This window comes from Carassius auratus, chromosome 7 (assembly GCF_003368295.1).
Source record: "Carassius auratus strain Wakin chromosome 7, ASM336829v1, whole genome shotgun sequence".
Classification (NCBI taxonomy): Eukaryota; Metazoa; Chordata; class Actinopteri; order Cypriniformes; family Cyprinidae; genus Carassius; species Carassius auratus.
The window spans coordinates 26,546,098-26,569,066 of record NC_039249.1 but is presented as its reverse complement, the minus strand read 5'-3'; the positions used below and the strand labels follow the sequence as shown (position 1 = coordinate 26,569,066).

At 37.0% G+C, this 22,969-nt stretch overlaps 1 protein-coding gene across 8 annotated transcripts in view; it reads right to left on the bottom strand.

Annotated features, from left to right (window-relative positions):
- The window catches only part of LOC113106355 (unconventional myosin-IXa-like), a 122,398-nt gene that overhangs the window by 2,755 nt on the left and 96,674 nt on the right, over positions 1 to 22,969 (bottom strand). For 5 of the 8 annotated variants that reach the window (XM_026268201.1, XM_026268206.1, XM_026268202.1 and 2 more), the window contains 27 exons: positions 22,229 to 22,357; positions 22,079 to 22,118; positions 21,399 to 21,521; positions 19,170 to 19,250; positions 18,946 to 19,056; positions 16,104 to 16,229; positions 15,780 to 15,929; positions 14,717 to 15,015; positions 12,650 to 14,116; positions 11,356 to 11,443; positions 10,966 to 11,163; positions 8,180 to 8,280; positions 7,632 to 7,762; positions 7,320 to 7,531; positions 7,115 to 7,231; positions 6,731 to 6,919; positions 6,172 to 6,219; positions 5,967 to 6,078; positions 5,646 to 5,707; positions 5,374 to 5,566; positions 4,157 to 4,285; positions 3,640 to 3,745; positions 3,222 to 3,353; positions 3,005 to 3,128; positions 2,456 to 2,509; positions 1,438 to 1,640; positions 504 to 646 (listed from right to left, as the gene is read on the bottom strand). In XM_026268201.1, coding sequence (XP_026123986.1) covers positions 504 to 646; positions 1,438 to 1,640; positions 2,456 to 2,509; positions 3,005 to 3,128; positions 3,222 to 3,353; positions 3,640 to 3,745; positions 4,157 to 4,285; positions 5,374 to 5,566; positions 5,646 to 5,707; positions 5,967 to 6,078; positions 6,172 to 6,219; positions 6,731 to 6,919; positions 7,115 to 7,231; positions 7,320 to 7,531; positions 7,632 to 7,762; positions 8,180 to 8,280; positions 10,966 to 11,163; positions 11,356 to 11,443; positions 12,650 to 14,116; positions 14,717 to 15,015; positions 15,780 to 15,929; positions 16,104 to 16,229; positions 18,946 to 19,056; positions 19,170 to 19,250; positions 21,399 to 21,521; positions 22,079 to 22,118; positions 22,229 to 22,357 — 4,868 coding nt within the window. The remainder of the gene's footprint in view (positions 1 to 503; positions 647 to 1,437; positions 1,641 to 2,455; positions 2,510 to 3,004; positions 3,129 to 3,221; positions 3,354 to 3,639; positions 3,746 to 4,156; positions 4,286 to 5,373; positions 5,567 to 5,645; positions 5,708 to 5,966; positions 6,079 to 6,171; positions 6,220 to 6,730; positions 6,920 to 7,114; positions 7,232 to 7,319; positions 7,532 to 7,631; positions 7,763 to 8,179; positions 8,281 to 10,965; positions 11,164 to 11,355; positions 11,444 to 12,649; positions 14,117 to 14,716; positions 15,016 to 15,779; positions 15,930 to 16,103; positions 16,230 to 18,945; positions 19,057 to 19,169; positions 19,251 to 21,398; positions 21,522 to 22,078; positions 22,119 to 22,228; positions 22,358 to 22,969) is intronic. The other 3 variants (XM_026268203.1, XM_026268208.1, XM_026268207.1) reach the window with 2 other exon arrangements.

Sequence of the window (22,969 nt, the reverse complement as noted above, 5' to 3'; positions counted from 1 at the left end):
CAATTACACATTAAATGCATTGGCAAACATTATGAGAGAATACTAAAAATATCTTCAAAACAAATCAACAATTTTTTTCAGGGTTTGGAACGACATGAGAATGAGGAAATGATGACATTTTATTTTTTGGGTGAACTTCATTAATGATTGTTCATCACTTTAATGAACATTCCAAGTTTATTTTAGAAACAATTTATCATTGCATGTTAACTCCCAAAACCAACAAAAAAAAGTGTTTGTTTTTGTTGTAATCACTTTCACTTCCTCTGTCTGAAATGTCTCCTGGGCTGCATAAGTTATTGGAAAATATAACCAAAAGCAAACACAGCTATTTATGTATTGTACTGATCCTTTTCCATCATCTAATCTATTCTTGTTCCATTTCCTGTCATACTCCGAGATGCATTATAAATGTAACACAGTAAATCAGATGACATGGATTAAAAAACAGCATGCAGTTTGAAAAGTTTCACATTTAACAGGAAGGTTCAGTAGTCACTCACCAGAGAAGTCCGAAGTGGCTCCCTCAGAGTCCAGATTCAGGTTTTCAGAGCTGTCTGCGGTGCCTATAGAGGCCTCTGACTCCAGAGTTTCATCATCAGATGCCCGCGGCTCCAAAGCAAGCATCTCAAACGTCAGCTCCTCCCTGTGAGGTGACCATCAAACTAATCTCAGTACAAACCAGATTAACCGCGTACATCTACATAATAATAATAATTAAAAAGAAAAGCATTGACCCTGGACGACAAAACTAGCCTTAAGTGTCAATATTTCAAAATGAAGATGTATACATCATCTGAAAGCTGAATAAATAAGCTCATTTAATTGATGTATGGTTTGTTAGGATCGGACAATATTTGGCAGAGTTTCAACTATTTGAAAACCTGGAATCTGAGGGTGCAAAAAAAATCTAAAAACTGAGAAAATCGCCTTTGAAGATTTCCAAATTAATTCTTAGTAATGCAGATTACAGATAAAAAATTAAGTTTTGATATATTTACGGCAAGAAATTTACAAAATATCTTCTTGGAACATGATCTTTAATTAATATCCTAATGATTTTTGGCATAACAGAAATCTATAATTTTGACCCATACAATGTTTTTTTTGGCTATTGCTACCAATACCCCAGCAACTTAAGACTGGTTTGGTGGTCCAGGGTCACAATTTTTTGGGTAAGATTATCTTGGCAGTATCATCAAACACAATATGCTAAAATAACAGCTCATATTGCTTCCTTCTATTTATTAAAACTGACACAAAAGGTCAAGTCCTTTGCATTGTGGGATACCCAGTGCAGTGCAACCTGTCTGTATACGGCACATTATATTTAGCAGGTCCTCGGGGTATTTCATACTGTACAAGGAGCATAGTAATATGATGATATGCTGTTCCACCCTTTGAGTATTAATAAGTTTAATTAATAAGTTCTCTCACTTCTCTTTCTGCAGACTCTCGATTTGTTCAGTCAGGACTTTCTCTTCCTGCTGCATGGCGACTTGTTGTTGCTCCGAGATTTCTGTATCTCTGCTGGCTTCCTCATCACCGCTCTCCTGCATCACCTCTGGGGCGGCTGAAGACCGAGGACTCACTGGAGGAGACGGTAAGTGATACCTCAACCTGTGCACCTGGCCCTTACCCTGTCAAACAAAACACAAGACAACACTAGAAATACTGCTACAATCAAACAAAGCATTTTCTAGTTTCATTCTCAAAACTCATTCAGGCTACAGAAACAAAACATGAATACAGAGGCCAAAATGAACAATGGAAAATGTCCAAATGGAAAATGACTCGTCATGCTATTATTTTGTCATTTGATTCTTTGATTCCCTCATAATAGTGATGGTCAGAAATGTATTCTTACACAGCAAATGCAACTGTTTGTGTGTGTGTGTGTGTGTGAGAGAGTGAGAGAGAGAGAGAGAGAGAGAGAGAGAGAGAGAGAGAGAGAGAGAGAGAGAGAGAGCGAGAGAGCGAGAGAGAGCGTGAGCGAGAGATTTTCTTTTTTTTCATATAAAATGGACAAGTAGCCATTTGGCTCTTGTAAATGTTCATTTTGAACCCTGGATGGACAACACAGATTCACTTCAGCCCAAAGCTGTTACCTTTCTGAATGATTTTGACTGCACATAACCAACCAGAGAAAGCAAGTAAAAAAAGAAAAAAAAAGAAAAAAAGTAAAGTAAAATATTAAGCACATGGAGTGAATGCAAAAAAACATTATTTAAAACATTCCCAAGTCATGCAGTGCAGCATTATGAAAATGTAATGCAACAAGGTGATTCTGTTACCTGTCTAGATTAATAAAGTGCAAGGTGACTAACATCTAAGCTCTTGAGATTCTTGCTCAAGCATCTGTATGTCATGATCATGAAGACAGACGGACCACACAGTGCTGGGACGCGGCATACGTGATGACACTTACAGTAACAGCGAATACATAAATACCTACCGCCGCAGCACTGCGGGTTATGCTCATAAATCTAACAGCAATTATTACGGGTTTCTGGATTCGAGAGGAAAGGGGAGGGAGAGGAGAGAATGGGGTTATTGTCAGGACTGAGGCTAATGTGGCTGATTTACTCACAACAACAACATCCTTTTTTGACTTGAACCAATGTATCTGTCAGATTTTAGGGTTAAAGTTAAGCTTATAACTTGGGTTGGAGCTTCATACTTATCAAACTGTCATTTTCCTCTAATTTTAAGGGTGCGTTTGATGTAAATTTGTGATTGTGAGATAAGAATGTTGTTCCAGGACCAACGCTTATCCATCTTCCCTTGATCAACATCTTTTAATGTTTTAGGTTAAGGAACAATATTTCTGTCAAACAAACTGTCCTAACTCTAATCATTAACTATCTATAAAATAGGAGGGGAAATAAAAGGTTGATAAAAATGTAGTTTCAAGTCCAACAAGGATGTTGATCTAGAAACAGGTTTTGGACATCTGGGTTATGTGGATATTTGTGAAAATATGAAATTCACTCTTAACCCTTACCATGGACCTGCGGATGAATGTTAGTCGGATCTTGGCTTTGTTCTCCGCAAATTCCAGAGTGCTGATGTCCTTCAGTCTGGCCTTATACTTATTCATCTGCTCGCAAATGATCAGCTCGACACACCTTTAAAGAAATAAACGGAAGTATTTTAATCACTATCCGTCACTAATCTGAACTGGTCTTATCAAACTGAAAGAAGTAAGAGTTGCCCATTACGCTGTGGTTTTTCCAATGTCCTGAACGCTCCGCAGAGGGTCGGTAGTGTCAGGACAGCGCAGGATACAGGGGGCAAACACGATAGCCAGTGCATTAGCAGACATGCGGTTTGTTTCCTCCTGCAGGGCAATCCTGTAAACAGCAGAATCAAGACTGTGTTCTAGCAATGCATGACATTTCATAGTCAGAACATCATTTCACTGTTCTCACTAAAGGCCAACATTCAGGAAATAATAGTTATGGAAATAATAGTTATTTTTTATTATTATAAGCAATAATCTGCGATTTTAGATCAATGAGATTTCTCTGTGGACATGACTACCTAAAATGGTATAGCAGAAAGCAAGTTTCTCTTTTTGAGGCAGTCATTCTTGCATACATTTTTTGGTGACATGGGAAGTTGCAGTTGCCATCTCACCTGACCAGATGGAAAATAAGGCGCTCCAGAGTGTTCAGATGAGTTCTGCTGAGCTGGTCGATTATAGAGTAAACCCCCCGAATCGCTTCTTTCTTGTCTTGAAGACCTGAAGAGACATTATCATCCAAGTTCAAACCTTACTGTATGTCTCCATAAATGTCTAATTTATTTAAAAACTGGGGGTCTAGAACAGAACTGCATCTGCAGACTGGCATATAAAATGTACAAAAACATTGCGTTACTATTATCATTTCATCTATTCGAGATTTAGAGTTTAAAACTTATATTTAAAAAAAAGTAATATAAAAAAAAAAAAAATCCAAGACATCAACATAACTTCATCAACATCAATACAACCAGTACCAATTTCAATGTGTCGAAAACACACACACACACACACACAAAACTCCCCCAAATAAACACCAAAAAGCAAAAAAGACACCAAAACTGTTTTTGCTGTACTGAATGCTAATGCAATAAATGTGACAGATCATTCTTGACAGGCACATCTGCTTACCCATGGCCCGCAGGAATTCCTCATACAGTTCAAAGGTCATCAGAGGATTAGGCAAGTCACGTAACCACTGCTTGAAAACGCTGGCAATGACATTAATATTATAGTCGTCCAGACTCACGCTGTTTACATCTGAGGGCAGAAAATACCAGATTCCAGACTACAGATATAGTTACTATGGTAATACATCTACTAGATATAGTAGATATATTACTATAAAAGGTTAGTAATGTACGGTGGACAAGATATCAGAATCTTGTGAAACATCCTTAAAACAACATACATTTATTTGTGAGGTAAAACAAAGATATTAACATGTTTTCAGAGATCATACAATTTTGTTTAGTATACATGTTATATAAGTAACATACACATATGTGTTTAATATAACTTAAGTTATATTATAAGTTTATTACTATACAGTACTCGGACCTCAGCTGATGTTCAATAAAAACATCCGAAATGTGCAGAGCTGGAAAGGCTCTATAAACAGCTATTAAACAGTAAAGCAGTAATTGTAGTCTCTTGCAGATATATATCATTAGTGTTTTTCACACTTGAAATAGTTAACAACTGGGTCATTCTAAACCGCATTTATTCATAATTTAACCGAAGTGAATAATTATTGCTGGGTATTTATAAGATGATGCTTTACACTGACTCCGCAAATATGCAAATAAGAATGTTAACCCAGGGTTTAGGAACGTACAATGTCATTAATTGGACAAACGCAGCATACAATCAGTTTACATAAAGAATGTAGCATTGTGCATCCTTACATTGTATATTGCAGACGTTACTATCAAGTGTTTCTTGAAATAACTTTTTATCTAAAAAGAATAAAACCGTCTTCTCTCCTATTCGAGATTTTTTTTAACACTAAAACAGTGAACCGACTGTTTATACAACACATTGTGTTTCCGTAACTGTCCAAAACACGTGAATATGAGACACGTGATTGGTTGGTTGCTAAGCGTCTAGCCCTAGCACTGTAACACCATGTCATTTCACACTGTCCTTTAAAAACAAAAAGAAAAGCACTGATAACCCTGCTCCTGAGCAGGATTTCATAATCCTGGGTAAAAAATTATGCTAATCGCACTTCTAAATTACGAGTGTGAAACATACCTTTACCTGGGGTTAAAAGCAGGGCTAAGAACAATGATAACTCAGGATTAAGCACAGTGTGAAAATCCCTATCGTGTTCTTGTGTGTCATACCTGTGTCCAGACCCTGTTTCAGCTCCTTAATCTTATTGGTGGATCCAGACTTCCTGTAGATCCCTTCTGTGTACAGGCCATGCATCTCAATGTAATTAATAAGTTTCTCGACGACTAAAGGCACCGCTCGCTCATCGTTTGTCAGACGGGACAATTCCACACCAAACTGCCTTGACGAGAGTTCAGGGTCATACTGCACATGGGAAGAAAGGAAACATGCTTTATTATAGCCCAAATCACATGAATGCACTTAGCAGAGAAAACGTCCTTACCTTCTTGCTGCATTTGGTGGTCATCTTCTGACAGCACTTTCTGTGACACGCATAGCGGCACACTACACAAGACACAGACATCTCATTCATTCTCATCTTCAACATCAGTACATATACGACACAGGCACTGCCACTTAAAATAAACTCAATTCAAGTCAACATTCTTCTCTCACTGTAACATGCCGGAAAACCTCCTGCTCTACAAAGCCAAACTGTTCTCTGTTCGAGCCGAGAGGCCATGGGCTTGTTGGTAAACAATCTGATTATGCTGAATCGAATTCAGGGTCACTTTGATGCGGAGACTGTGGACATGAAACTCACGTTTGCAGACACACGCCTTGTCCATCATCCAGATGAGGGAGGAGCAGTACTCGCAGTAGGTGGGAATACTGTACTGTGTTGACTTGAATATGTGGCCGTTGTGTTCCTCCACCTGAAACAAAGAAAGCCAGAGTGTCGGTTGATTTCCATGAAAAACGGAAATGCTTATTCAGTTTGTGACACCTCTGTCTGTGATTGCACTCACTATATCAGTATCCTTCTTCCTTCTTTTCTTGCGGTCTGGTTTGGGTGCCTATGGGAGGAAAAAAGGCAATAAAAATAGTTTGATAAAATATACATGTATATATAAATGCATGTAAAAATATACAGACCTATACAATTTAATATATAATCTTATATTATTGAATAAAACTATATATATATGACCACTGGATTGCTTTAAGATAACTGCCAAAATATGTATTACATGTTTTGTTGTTATGAGGAACAGCTACATCAAACCTATGCATTAAAAGCATATTTCAGCACACTTAAAATCAGAGAATCTTTTTAAAATCTTTTTTTGCAGCAAATTCTATTTGGAGAGAGAAGATAGAAGTATTATATATAACCTTGCATATGTGTTATCATTTATTTTATAATTCATTTGAATATATTTTACTTAAATATTACATTAATCTCATTTTTATTTCAGACCCATATCTAAAAATTCCTTCGCTATCCTGTTCCACCCTGTTACTTTCTGGAAGCCCTATTTTGTATCCCGTTCATGAAAAGTGCCATTGACTGTTCTAAGAGCGTACCCTGCTCATACTGCTGTCCAGAGGTTTGTGCTCCGTCATGAACTCATCCAGAAAGACTTTGAAGGTGTTGACCCAAACTTTCACTGGTGACTCGCTCCAGTCCCTCTGCTCCTGACGCATGTTTTTCTCCAGGATTTGCTCAAAGAGGGCGTGGAGATCCTTATAACGAATGCTTTTCCCATCATCCATCTGCACACAGAGCAAAAACAATATATCTGTTTCTGACATAATGTCCTAACCAGACACAATGTGACAACAAGCAATATCTCATAGGGACGGTCACACATTCCTTTGCAAAAACCTAAAATGTCCTACATTTTTGATGGCAATATGAATCATTTTTGGTTGATAACAGTAAAACAATTGCTTTATAAAGCTACTTACAGCTAAAGCTGTTGAGTACGAGTTGAAGATATTTAAGCGGAACTCCTTTAGTGCCTTTTTGAAGACAACATCCACCATGGTGTCTTTCTTACCATCTTCTGTGTCTAAATCAGTAATCTGTGAGATTAAAACAAGGTTAGGAAGACGACTTCTCATCAATAAGTGAATACAGCTGTAGTTAATTGAAGCAGAAAACAGTCATCACCTTCTTCATGAGGAAGTCATTCATGCTCCTGTAGTCACTGGCACATGTGAGTATCTGCAGGGCATCGTTCTGCCACTGGACGGGCTCCAGAGCAACATTGCTGATCTTCACACTACGTCTGCGCTTCACTTTGGGGGATGGATCTTTATTCTCTTTAAACTCCCTCTGTAACATTAGGTCTGGGCTTTGAGGAGGGGTCAGACGCTCTACCCCTGAATAAACAGAATGGCCGTGTTTTCATGACCAAAAGAGTTCTTCACATCTAAAAATACTTGAAAGATTTTAACTGATGTTTTTTTTCTTTCAACTCACCTTCTTCCATTAGAAGTGCTGTTTCAGCATAGTCTCCTTCCAAAGTATCACTGCCACACAACAGCCGTTCTCGTGAGGTTTTCTTCTCTCCATGCCTTGCCTTTCCCCAAAACCGCATTTTAGTGCGAACCCTGCAGACAAAACATGTTGACAAGGACAGCGATCATTTTCGTGATACTTACACTTGATTTCATTTACTTTATGTTCCAGGCCCATGTTTTCTCTCTTAAGACACAAACATTTTGTGTGTAAAACAGCCTGAAAAACCAGCAGTGATGAGTCTAAATGTGTCACACTGACTAACTCTAGGGTGCTTTTTTGTCCTTTTTTTAGACAGGAACATCTTTTTATATATAAAATAAATAAATAATAATAATAATATATAAAAATAAATTTTTAATATATATATATTTTAAATCCACTTTTTTTTTGGACATTCTGTAATGTGGGGGAGGGGGTGGATGAAATAATATGAGTAAATGAAGAGTAAAATAAAAATGAAAAATGCAAATATTTTAAATCTCAACCGTTCTTCAAAAAACAAGCACCTTCCATCTCCATGAGAGTTCTTCCTCGCATCACTTTTGCCCAGCTCTCCAGATGAGATGGTTTTATACATGTTCTTCTGCTCTTCATTGACTGTGGCCAGCTGAAAGAGATAATGACATATTGCATGCAAGCGCAAAGGTCTCTAACTGACAGTTATTGGCAAGGTTTGTCTCTCAAAACCTTTTATAGCATAATATAAGCAGTTAAATTGACTTTGGCTTTTCCTTTCACTTCAGCCAATATTTTCCGGTAGGTAGTGTGAGTTTAAAAGGTTTATAATGTGCACAAAGAGTAAGAACATGTGTTGCTCCTTAACATAGTCTGAAAGCACTAATTGGTTAAATCAATCTTCTTCAACACTAATGCACTAAAACTAACCAGTGGCACACAGTGAAAGTGCACTCTAAAGATAGCATATGACTAGGACAAAATCTTTTAAAAAACAAAAAAACATATATAAATGACTAGATGGGTCATTCTACAAAACAGGTACCTTTGCATAATTTAAATAATAAATACAGTAACTTATATTAAAAGATATAAGCAACAGATATTTACATTATATGTAAATATGTAATAATTACATTATTTAATTACTCTCTCTCTCTCTCTCTCTCTCTCTCTCTATATATATATATATATATAAATATATATATATATATATATATATACATTTGTTATAAAAAAAGGCACCGGTGTTATTCAATGACCCAGATAATGACTAAATTCTACTGTATTGGAAAGAGAGGTACAGAATAAATAAATCTAGAATATGCGCCATGACAGTTCCATTGCTTTAGCCTTGGTGAATTGTTGCAGAAGAGAAGACAGAGCTAGATGTTAAAGCATGCAGTACTCTTTATCCAAGGTGGCAGTGTAGAAAGCAGAATCTCACAGAAGGTCTCGGTTGTTCAGGAAGGAGCAACCTACTGTATAACTAGCATAACTGTTATGTCTAGACAAGCAGCGTGGTCAGATTGTGAAGAGTGCCGTGGGTTAAACTTTACGCAAGATGCCTTTTTACATCAGGAAAGGAAAGCAAACTTCTGATGGAAGCCATCCATATCTGTGTGGCTGGTTCTTGAACCAATGTACTGAAGAAAACAGAAGTTCTGGGTCAAGTGTGACAAAGAATTAAATCTACTATTTTTTTGTGCTGGATGAAAATGCATTAAAGTTAGGGCTGTCAAAGTTATTTAAAAAAAAATTGACTAAATTAAATTTGTGTCAAAAAACAATTAAGAAAATTATTTTAATAACTAGTGAAAAATTCATAGAGCCTTTGACAATTTATGTGTATAATGTAAAGTAACATGGTTTTGTGTGATGTTACAGTACATCAACACCAATAGGTGTCAGCATAATGTCTAAGAACACTGTTCTGCTGGCCATTGCAACAGACAAAAAACATTGGGGATATTTTGGTTTGTGGCTAGAAGGGATACAGCTACAAACGGTAATTTTTTACCAATTAGATTGTGTTTTATTAATGTCTACACCTACCCCAACCCTGCCTACCTACCCTTACAATAACTATTGTTGTATAGAGTATAGGAAAAAATTACACTATAGAAAAAATATATAGTTGTATAGACAAAAATTACACTATATTAAAAGGATACTCCAAATTATCACTTGCCCCCATGTCTTTCCAAACCTATAAAAGCTTTGTTCATTTTCAGAATACAATATAAGATATTTTGGATGAAAACCGGGAGGCTTGTGACTGTCCCGTAGACTGCCAAGTAAGTTATACTGTCAAGGTCCAGAAAGGTTTGAAAGACTTCGTCAGAATAGTCCATCTGCCATCAGTTGTTCAACCGTAACGTTATGAAGAGATGAGAATACTGTTTGTATGCAAATACAATAAAAATAATGACTTTATTCAACAATTGACAGTATAACTTACTCGGCAGTCTATGGGACAGTCACAAGCCTCCCGGTTTTCATCCAAAATATCTTATATTGTGTTCCAAAGAAGAACAAAGCTTTTACGGGTTTGGAATGACATGTGGTGAGTGATTAATGACAAAATGTTCATTTAGGGGAGGAGTATCGCTTTTAAGTGCGCATACCCAGTAGGTGCAGCTTTACCCATTCTAGCATTAACTGATATTTGGAAAGAAATATACCCAGAAGTGAATTAAATCTGACAAAATCTTTTTGGGAATGTAATGTCAATTGAACTAAACTATAAATTAAAAAATAAATATTAGATAAAAATTGTATACAACTTTTTTAATGTAAAAAAGTTTAAGTATGGTGTTGGTTAGGGTAATATATTGATATACATCTATTTATCTAGCTGTATATAAAAACAATAGATGTCCACGAAATGTCCCTATTTACAGTAGATAGCAAAATAAACTACTGTATGTATTGAGTAAAATTCTAAGTTTAAGAGTACTCATTATTTTATATATATATATATATATATATATATATATATATATATATATATATATATATATGTGTATATATATATATATATATATTATCTATTGACAGCCCATATTAAAATGCATATGATTCTTTGCATTGTATAATTTATTTGTACAGTATTTCTATGTGGATGCAGAAAAACACCTGCCATCACAGATGAGAATAGTTTTCAAAAGGCGTTTCAGCATCTGTGGTTGAAGACTATGTCCTTCAACTGGATAGGGAGTGTAGAAGCGTTTCAGGTGGTCAGTAAGGCGATCTATCAGCTTCTTCTGGAGAAGTTAGCTGTAGAGAGAGATCTTGCTGCTGGGTCTGCTTGCACTAACACAGACCGTTAAATTACCATTTCGGAGTCACTGTGACAAGCCTCTAGTGTGCTCTCCTCTGAGTCCTGCTTGGGGAGGGGTGTGCCAGGAGACAGAGGGGTCTCATCATACTCCTCCTCCTCTGACTCCCCCTCTCCCATGGTGTTTGAACCACGGGTCATGAAGTCTGAACGTGTCCGTGCCATTCGGGCTTTTTTATGACCTGGTCGGCCAACCTAATCAACCAAATGATAAAACAAATGAAGATGTTCCCCCATACGTCAAGGTCAGGTGACCCCTCAAAGGCCTCGTGTGGCAGAAAGAGTTCAAAGACAAATGTATTCAATAACGAGGGAAAAAACTCTTGAGGTTTGTAAAAAGCTATTTAAATCTATCATGTGTCAAGTGTCAATTGCTACATCTCTCACCTCACTCTTAGCGGATTTGTAACTCAAGAGGCTCACTTCATTCTGGACTCCTGCGGTTTTCCCTTGATTGGCCAAGTCCTTATCCAACCTAAAACAAATTCAAGAAGTTCAAGGTTTAGATTACTCAAAAACGAAAATGCTGCCATCATTTACTCACCTTTATGTCCATACAAACCATATAAGACCTTTCTTTAGCTTTGTGTGCAGAATAGACCAGAATTTTAAGCATCTTTAATCTTTAAGCATATTTAAAGATGGCATCTTAGGAAGTTTCATGTTAGACTTAAGCCCCTTTCACACTGCACGTTGGATCTGCAATATTTCCGGGTCGCCTTCTGTGTGAAAGCAACCACGTCCTGGGATTGATTACCGAATTGAACCCGTGTCGGGGACCTAGTAACATTGCGGGGTTCGACCCGGGACGAGCGCTGTGTGAACAAAAGCCAGATCTAATTCCGTGTCGAAGTGATGACACGACTCTTTTACAGGCTGTTTTGAAGGAAGATCAACGTTCGCGACGAAAACATATGTGCAAACTGTAATGAAGCAGAGATCAGTTAGTTCCTCACTTTCTGTGCTCACGCAGAGATCGTTTGCTTGCTTCAGTGAAAGTATAACGTGCCTTGCGTTGTCGACTCGTACATTACACGTCACGCGCTGATGTCACGTGTCGTTACGGGATCTTCAAGGGTTGTGTGTGAAAGCACGCACATATACCGGGTCATCACTGGCAGTGTGAAAGTGCAAAATCTAGTGACCAGGGAACAATTGCAGGAACACCTTACCCCTGTATTTGCCAGAATGGCAGTGTGAAAGGGGCTTTAGTTTCTTAGTTCAACCAAAAATGTTAATTCTGTCATTAATTACTCACCCCCATGTCGTTTTAAACCAGTAAGACCATTGTTCAGAACACAATTAAGATATTTTTGATCAAATCTGAGACTCTGAGTCTCTGACCCTCCGTAGGTGGGTAATTACTGATATAATTATCATTTTTGGGTGAACTAACCATTTAATGTTAACAACAGCTTAAATTTGTCCATTTCTCACACAAAGCTAATGTCTGACTTCAAAGACTTGGATAATAGTGGAAAAGTGATATGGATTATTTTTATTTTTGAAGCCAGTACTCCATTTTAATTGTATAGTAAAGGACAACTTGGATATTTTAGTTTTGCGTTCAGCAGATGAAAGAAAATCAAACAGGTCTGGAAGATGAGAAATGGTGGATCATTTTCATTTTGCGATTAACTATTTAGTAGCCTGGCACCCTGAGGTCAAGCACATCACTTACTTTGAAACCTTGGCCTTCGGAGAAAAGAACATGTTTCCAGGCCTCTCGGACATGTTTATGTTGACATTCTGAGTGGACGGTTTCATATTTATTCTCCTTCTGGCCTCATCCCCTCTGGATTCCAGAGTCAACTTCGGTGCCCACCCTTCTGCTACACTGCGGCTATCTTTTGGTTGGCCTCTGAAAATGGAAGGAGCCGCTTCCTTTTCCGGGACCAGTGGCTGGGAGCTGAGGTCAGGCTCTGGCTGAGCTAAGGGAGCAGGGCCTCTGTCTGTGAAGAATCTATCTGGCTTTCCTCCTGAACCTTCTTGCCTACTCTGCTCGATCCTTTGCAGAGCTTCAATCCTTTGCTTCTCATACCTCTCTCTCTCATGTTGGGCATTATGCTCACGTTCTTTTTGCAGGATGTGCTTCTGCAGACGGATCTGCTCCATCAACTCTTTTTCAGTTAGCTGCTGCTGCTGCTTCTGACGCTCTTCCTTTTGCTCATTAAGCTTCTCTAGCTTTTCCAGAACATAAAGGCTTTCGCTGCTAGGCTGTGCTGGGCTTGGTGGCTCGCTAGTCTGGGCGGCACTGTCTTTGACCTCCGGAGGCTTCACATCTGCTTCATTTAAAGGGCTTTCCTTCTGCATACTAATAACCACAACCATAGGTCTCCGAGTGGACTCCTTCCTGTCTTTTATAGGTTTTTTGAGGCCATCAGGGCAAGGGGTGGCAGAATTTATGGTGGACTTTATTAGAGAGCTGCTTTCTAAGGGAGGGGAGTAGAAAGTTGGGAGCGAATTCTGCATTTTGGGAGGTTCAGGTTGGCCAGTTGGTTTTGACATCATGTCAGGTGCTGGAGTGTCAGAGGGCAAAGTGGACTCGGGAATGTTGGAGAACACATTGTGCTTGTCAGGTACAGAAGGAGAACCAAGGTCCTCTGGTTCGGCACAAGGTGCCTTGTCTTTGAAATAGTCATCTATATTGAGTAGCTCAAAGCTGCCCTTGGAGCTCTGGCTGTCTGGAGTACCCTGAGGAGTGTGAGGGATCTCGCTGACCAGCTCCATTGACCAGCGCCTTTCTTCTGAAGGAGACATGCTTCCAGAGGAGCGCACTTTAAGAAGCTCCAAGCTGAATTTGGCCTGCTCCAACTCTCGCATCCGCCGACTCTCCCGTTTGGCCCGGGTCCTCTGGTTGGGATCCTCTAGAGTCTGTGGTCTTTCTCGGATTGTCACTTCAGATGCCGGTTGTACTGTTGCGGTACCCTCTGTCATCTTTGGCACCAGCTCTTCCAAAACATCTTCTCCAGGCCCCTCTACTTCACCAATGAGGGTCTGTTTGTTCCCGCCCTGCACCTCGCTGGAGTCTTCCCATTTCCTTTGATCCAAACCCATGTCTCTCAGATTGCCCTCTTCTGGTAACAGCCTGGTCTCTCCATTTGACAGCTGAGTGGATTTTAATCTCTGCTCTTTAAATTCCCTAAATCTGAAAATTAAAAAAATAATGCTTTTTAGTAGGAAGAGAGGACACGTTTTAATTTTTTTTTAAATTGTGTAGTGCTTTTCAAAATCCCCATCAGCTTTGCAGAAAATCATGATGCTAATGTCTATCTCATTAAGTGAGTATGCTGTATATATGTGGCTAAAGTCAGATGTACTGCATTTCCAACTTTATATAAAGGGCTGTGCGATAATATAGTTTTCAATTTGCAATGATATAAACTATCACACAGCTGAGATTTGATATATAGTACATGTTGCTTTATGTAAGTGTACTGTATGCATGCCATTGGATGTACTATACAGTAAATACAACTTTTAATACCCAACTAGACAACAATATTGTTTATATTTTGCAATTATATACACTATAAAAATAAAAAAACAACAACTATAAACTAAGTAATTATGCAATTCCGGTGTTAAACCAATCAGAATTTTGCTTGGCAGGCTCCCTCTATGAACCCTGTATAAAAAGCATTAGAATGTTGATTGGTGTAACCCAGACCATTATAGAGTTCTCTCTGTATCATAAGGCAATTTATTTCATCTGAGATGTAGCTCTGTAGAAAGGGTTGTATCATACCTCTGCCTTGCCAGATAGCCTCTACCTGCTGCTTGCAGGCGGATGGTGATATCCCGCTGCCGGAGGTAGAGCTCTCTGGCCCTGTGTCTTCTCCAAGCAGTCTGGATCCGGAGGGCTGCCCGCCCCCGCCAATACAGCCTCCAATTTCTCTGGATCACCACGGCTGCCTCCCTCCACAGCAGGAGTCTGCGCCTCTCTGTAAAGCCTCTCCAGGCCGACTGGATACAAACCGCTGCCTCCTGCTGGACATACTCAAACCTGCTGTCCCTCTGTGGAGACTGACAGCTCCTCCACCAGTTCTGCAGGAGACAACACAACACAGTGGGGATTCAAAGATTTACTCCAAATTATTTGGTGCAAAAACTTAGAATAGACAGGAATATACTTTTTCACATGTACAAAACAGTCTAATTAGAAAAATGTATACTAAATACTAAAAAGTTATCCTACTAAGAATTCTTTGGTCAAAACGAAATGCCAAGATGTAAATCTAAATATTTATAATATTTCAAAAAAGGGAAATATTTCTTTCCACATTTTTATTTTTAAAACATCCTTGGACTGTTTGACAGAACAAATAATTTACCTTTAGACTAGAGCTGAAATAATATTTATTTAATACTAAAACCTTTATTTCTGAAAAGTGCTTCCACTGTTTACATGTCAAAAGCCTAACCCAAATACCACAGACACGGTTCCCACACCTTCTGCCCAATGAACAATGAACTTTCATTAATTTTCAGTCATTCAAGATTGACATTGAAAAATGATTTAATAATTTTATAAATAATTTAAATAAAATAGTTTAATAAAAATTAGATTAAATATTTTCACTGAAACTATATTTTTTTATGCAATCCCAATTGAAAAGAACATCTATAACGTATAGATTATATATATATATATATATATATATATATATATATATATATATATATATATATATATATATATATATATATATATATATATATCTTAGATTATCTCAATTCCAAATGGAAAAAAAAATAAACTATAACTCCACATACTGTTTATTAAAAAAATAACAAATAAATCGAGGTACCTGTATCTGAGAAGCAGCTTGTCTCATTCTGAGGAAGTTTCTTCTCTCCAGAAGAGCTCTGTAACGTCGCTGAAGATGAATGATTCTACGCAGCACCTCCTGATGGAGCAGGTCTTGTAGCCGCTGACGCTCTGTTTCACGGAGGAACACCTGCCATACACATGCAGAGACAAAGTGACACGTCACATGCATGCAATACTGTACATTTCCAACAAAGCTAACCATGAATGGACAGTATGTGTCATCCCAAAGGCATCAGAAAAAGTTAGACTCTAGGAATTTAATTAAGTCCTATCACTGGCAGAGGCTGAAGGTTGATCATACCATGGTACGGCCCACTTGGAACCCTTCAGGAGTGAGATCCACCTGGTGCAGGTACCGTCTGATAGCTTCCTGGCTGGCCTGGCTGGAACCCTCTGGTAACAGCACATGGAAGTGTCGAACAAAGTCCTGGAGGGCATAACACAGACACTTAACACCACACCGCCATAGTCAAACCTTTTTTGTGATGGCACACACACAAAACGTCATTCATTTTCTGAAGCATCCAGGAAGTGACATTTCTCATTAAGGCCTTAAAACAGGGCAGATTTCAGAACACTAACATCACTGTGAAGGCATGCCTTATTGAAGTCTCCATCAATGAAGCCCACTGGGGGTGGACAGTCTGGGAGGAGGTGCCGTTGTGTATGCAATTATTCCTGGCCACTTTTATTGCAGACTATTAGAGAGCCTCTGTGAAGTCAGCTAACTCCACCAGCTTCATATCTCACAGATATTACTGGGGCGGAAACACTCAGGCTTCATAAAAAGACACTTGAGCACACATGTCAAGATGGAGAACTTAATAAAAAAAATAAGTCATTGCTAGTTGCTAGAGTGTTCTAAGCGGCTGTTAGCACATGGTTAATGTTTGTTAACTGTAATGATAGATGTTTACTTACTGATTATTAGAGGCTGTATTACAGAAATCTTTTATCTTAATGATTGACTAAAGTGAAAGTGTGGATTAAGGGTCTGTTTATTTTTGTGTCCATTCCATTTATTTTTCTTTTTAACCACAAATGAAATTCAGAAACATATGCATATCCCTTTTATGGTACTGACACTCATGAATTAAATAAACAGATAAAAACTAATTTTCCTTATATAACATTAATATTTCTTTAAAAATCGATATTTTTTATTTGAATAAAGTGTATATTTTATTTTGTGAGAAACATGTTGTGTACTAGTGTTGGGCGATATGGCCATTTTTCAGATTGTCATATCATCAGCCCGTGAGATCGACGATACATGATATTATCATGCATGGGTGGAGCAAGAGAGAGACCCTTTATTCTGCGTATTATGCGTAACTATTTGGTGTTTTAAACCGAGCAGGTGTGCGAGAGAGAGCCTATGGAATCACCAATAAAAAAAAATATACTTTCAAACATACTGATAAACTAACGTTAAATATAAAAATACTATATTTAAAACAGCCAGTTCATATATAGTCGGACACAACTATCATATCGTGCGTCCTATGACAAATCTGCCGCATCTGCGCATGGAAGTTATCAGTCTAAATAATTCTGCAAAATCAGACAACGGTGAAATCAATAGTAGATTTCATTCAAAGTCCAGCAGTTTAACACTAATATTGGACATAAACGAACACGTTAAATATAAAGTATTTAAAACAGGTAAGTTCATATATTTGGACAAAAGTTGAATTGAACTGATGCATCAGTCATACAGCGCTCCGGACCCACACCTCATGAGACTGATGCACTGCTACAGAAACATGAATGAGATGCGTTCCGACTTAATTGTGACATTAAACTCAGTTAGTGAGGGCTCGTTTTAAATATTGCACATATATAGGCTGTTCAGATTACTTGTTATAGTGCAATGAAATACGTCATATCTGCAGACAACGTACGTCTGTTTGTGGATGGAGACTTTGTAACAGCCAAAACGATGTATTCTGCATGCATCACATTATAGCCCGGTGTACATGAAAATAATAACAAGGCGGCAGAGAGAACTTATCATCCATAGTGGTTCTCATATAGTCCTCATCACCACATAATGAGTGTTATAAATTAAGTGATTAGTCTTTAAGAGAAGGACTACATGAGAACCACTATGGAGGAGAAGTTCGCTCTGCTGCCTTGTTATTATTTTGTCTTTACTTTATTCATGAAAGAGTTAATCTCTTGTGAATGAGAAGAGCGCGTAGCCGTATAGCAGCCATTTAATGTGTGGGACACCAGCTCCTCATTTTCTCTCTCTTTCATTTCATGGATTTAACGAGTTATCCGAGTCAGAGCGTTACAACTTCTTCAGTGACTACAGGCTCTAATCCTCCTGCGCTCGCGCGGTGTGTGTGTGTAAAATGTGGTGCTGAAGTGAAATAGCTGGGCAGTTTGATAGCCGTGTTAAAATAGGCCGCCTAATAAAAATAAAAAAAAAGTTATTATTACTAATTAATACATTAATAGGAGAATGAGCCTAATATCGTCTTGACTATCGACAGAGACATTTGCTTACGTCGATATCTCTGACTAATGTGTCAAGTACAATTTTAAATAAAAACAAAGTAAAGGACATTTTACATGATACCCAACAGAAGAAACCGTAATATTGAGGTTTGCCTTAGAAAACAGTTTGAATTATTGAAATCAGTTTACACTAATCCTATTTGTATCATGATCTACATGATGCTATTCGTCTGGGCTGAATTCACAAAAAGTGGCCAAAAGAACAGAATCATCTCCAGACAGTCACACCCAGGAAAGGAACTGAATAACAGGAAACAATGACTTCATCTTTGAAACTCCAGAAGATGAGAATAGGATAAATTATGCTGAAATTATGCTGATCCGTGTACAACATCATTCAAAAGTTTTGGGCTCAGTAAATAATTATTTTTCTTTTTTTTAAGAACTTAAACACTTTTATTGGGCAATTCAAATAGAAAACAGTTATGTATTTATTTTATTTTGGATGCGATTAATCGCAATTAATTGTTTGACAGCACATTCAAATAGAAAACATTTATTTTAAAGAGTAATAATAATTCAAAATATTACTTCTTTTACTGTATTTTTAGATAAGCCTTAGAGACTACTCAGAAAACATGAAAAAATCCTCTACTGTATGTGTGCATTAGTCTCACCTGAAAAGTGTACTTGATACTGTAGCCAGATTGTCGGATACGCACGGTTTCCAGCATGCCTGTGTAACGAAGCTGTCTCAGCACCAGGGCATCATTAAAACGCAGAGGGAGCTGAAAAACAGCAGGGATTTATGGCAAACAATAAACACAGAAATGTATATAGTATATAATTGACATACTGTATGAGTGAAATTAATACAAAATATTCACATGGACTCACAAACCTTTTCAGCATTCGATCGTATGCACTTCACAAAGTATGGCTCTGACTGACCCAGCGTCTCCATCAGTTTGTTGAGAGAGGCCTTAAATGAAGTAAAAAAAAAAAAAAAAAAAAAAAAAAACTTAAATAAATTCATAATTAAGGATTTGTTCAGGTTAAATGGTATTTTACAGTAAAACACAAGCTGTATGTTGTCTGCATTACTTTAACAGGCTGAATAACACATTGAGCTATAGTGTTTATGAAGGCAGCACAAGTTAAAATTGTTCAGATCTCGTCATTTTTTTATGTTTCTTGACTGTTTCTTGAAGGTAAATCTCACAAAACCAGTCAAGAACATTTCACTCCATAAGAAAAAATAACATTTAAAATAAATAAAAAATATATTCTAAATGAAGACAATGATGTCCATTTCAGTACTTTTTACTATAACTTCCAATATTGTGTAATATAACACATATATACCATTTCAAAGTAGAAAAAAGATTTCATATAGCACCAGACAAGTAAATTTTCCAGATCTTTGAAAAGACTTTGTTGTGTGTGTTTCTATGTCTGCATCTCTCTATACAGAGGGAAAGTGGCTATTTTGGTGGTCAGGAATTCACTCTCCTATCCCAAAGTGAGAGCCACACAGAACAGGATGTGGGAAGTGAAGTCATCCACACATTTGTGCAGGCCTGCTGCCAGACGCCCCAGAACTGCAGAGCGAGTGAATGTTTTCAGCTCTCTGTCTCAATCTGAGACACTAGAGGGAAATGTAATTCTAAACCAGCAGAATCAATTGTCATATAATGCTGCATTTTTACTGCAGTAAACTACAGTCATTTTCGTGTCACATGGGATTGGAATTTTTTTAAACAGATGTCAACATTTCTCTTTTTTAATATTCATTTAGTAGATGAATGTTGTATTAAAAAACCTGGAAATAAAAAAAAAATCAGCTAGATTTCTTAGCTAGATTAAACTATGAGAATCCATTATAAAATAAGAATTTATGTTAAGATTTGTATATTTTTAGACAAACGAGATTAGATAAATTTTGATTAATCGCATCCAAAACTTTTTGTTTACATTATATGTGTGTGTGTGTTTTTTGTAGGTGTATTATGTTTATATAAATACACACACAAACAGCATATATTTTGAAGATATTTTCATTATTTACATGTATATCTATATTCCTATCATTTATAGCATGTATAAATATATTTAATATATTCAACTCAATTTAAGTTTATTTATATAGCACTGTTCACGATACTTATTGCAAAGCAGAAAATTAAGTTTCTATGTCAGTTAATGTACATATGGCAGAAATGAATGGAAAAAACAATTAAAGACGTAAACAAACAGATGATAAACACTATTAACAGCAATTATTATATGTTGCATTAAACTTATAGCAAAATTTGGTAGTTATGTATGTTGTTTCAGGGTTGAATATAAACAATGTATAAACATTTTTCTTAAATGTATACATGAATGAGTGTATTTATATAAACATAATATATATGTGTGTACTCTGTATATTTATTATGTAAAAAAAACTTTTATTTTGGATGCGATTTATCGCGATTAATCATTTGACATGGCACTAAATGATATGTATTCAAAATACATAAAATGCTAACTTAGCAAGACAAAGTCGTCAAACATTTTATTTCATTTAAAATGGTCACGACAAAATGAATGAAAGTTAATGGTGGTTCAGAAATAAAACAACCAAAATCCTTCCATGGTTCATGTATATCCACAGTTTAACATTGTTATTATTTAAAGTAAATCAACTAGAGAGATAGAAAAGTTTATTTTAAGAGAGTTTAATGTCTAATTTAATTGAATTTAATTAAGTCCACAGGACCAAAAGTGACCATAAATGTAAAACCCATAACAGTAATACACAGTAATACACAGAGGCTCAGCTAATTCAATAGACTGTAATGTGCATGAATTCAAGCTCTGGTTAGGTAAGGAGATCCTGTCCACATAAAAACAGCCATATGACAAATACGTACTGCATCACATAATCTAAAATCTCATGAATCATAGACTTTCAAAAGCAGTTGCTTTTTTTATGTTTTTGTATCAAAGACGGACATGATTTATTATGATTAATCTGGGCTTTTTCTGGGGCAAATAAAACAGAGCTGTACAGGGAGGAAATTACACCATACTTACACAACATAGACATGATTCAGAATACGCTTAAGAAAGAGCGAGATCTGACCTGGAACTGGGCACTGATACTCGGGGGTTTCTTTTTCTTGTGGAGGTGAAGCAGGGACTTTGTGATGCGATCGTGTAACGTCAGGTTACTCAAGTACTTCAGAGACTTGACATCCAGTAAGTGCTGCAGAAACACATAGACAGTCAGGCATAAGCTTACAAAGACTAGTTAAACTACCAAAAATCTGAGTTCTATCAGCATTTACAGAACATTGTGTCATTATAAAACCATATGAACTTTCATGGAACACAAAAGGAGCAGTCAATTCTGTACATGGCAATTACAATTAAAACTAAAAATCAATGAAGTACCCTAAAAGGCACTTAACACAGCTAGAAAGCTCCAAAAGGTACTGAAATAGCCAAAAAGCACACCAAAATAAATTATAATACAATACTCTTCAAGTATTCTGAAGCCTTATGATGTGCGGGAAAATAAAAAAAAATAAAAAATGAATTCATTTGACTTCAGCATTGGTCAAATTTTATTAGCACTTTTGGGCATTAAACACAACGCCATAAACTTGGACACTTTTTTAAATATCTCATAAAAACAAAACAAAACAAAATACTGATATTATAGTGAGTAACTCATGACAGACTTGTTATTGAGTAAAAAAATAAATAAAATAAAAATAAAAGTAAAAAGAACAGGTAAAAAGTATGTTATGGGATTCGCACCTTTGGAAGACTGGGCTTCATTTTATAGTTTTTATTTCTCCTGTGAAAAAAAAAAGCATAAATAATAGTGATTATGCTATTCCAGTAGACTCTTGTATTTGATGACAGTAAAAGTAAAGAGCTGTGTAGCACAGAGAGACAGAATCTCACATAAGGATGCCGTGGGCTCGCTCCAGGAGTTTACTGCTGGTGGAGTTGACGAAGATGCCTTCATCTTCACTCAAGGATCCAGCAGAGGAAAGACGGTTTTGCCTCCCAGGACGCCCATTCCATCCCTCTCTGAAAGAGACAGCAAAAATATGGATATTAAACACATCTCATATCTCTAACTCTCTTGACTGCAAAAAAACCCCAAAACAATTTGAATGAAATATCTATTGTTTGATTTCAATCATTCTAGACCCAGCCAACATGTATACATCTAGGTTTTTTGCAGTTAACAAACCAAGTAGCTAACTGAGCCTTAGTAGGGTAGTACTTTTGTTGTAAGTCTTTGCCCAACACACATCAAGCCAAAACAGCACTTTCTATTTAGTAAATCAGACTGAATACAGACAATTATATAAGAAATGTATGTTACTGTTTGCGGTCCATGCCAATTTATTATCATTTGAATGTTAATAGGGATGTTTGCAAGCACTAATTTTCATCAGCCGCTCTGAATTCAGTCAAATGTAAGATTCTGATTTAAGATATAATGTATCCATATGAATCCTGAACATTGCAATCTGATTCACATATTTGTTCAGAGTGTGCAGAGAAAGACACTGTGGTAATGTCACTTGAGCTACTCGTTCTTGCCTTGATGGCACACACAGTACAGTCATGGCCAAAAATATTGGCACCCTTGGTAAAAATAATCGAAGCTATCTTTGAAAATGAATCTGCATT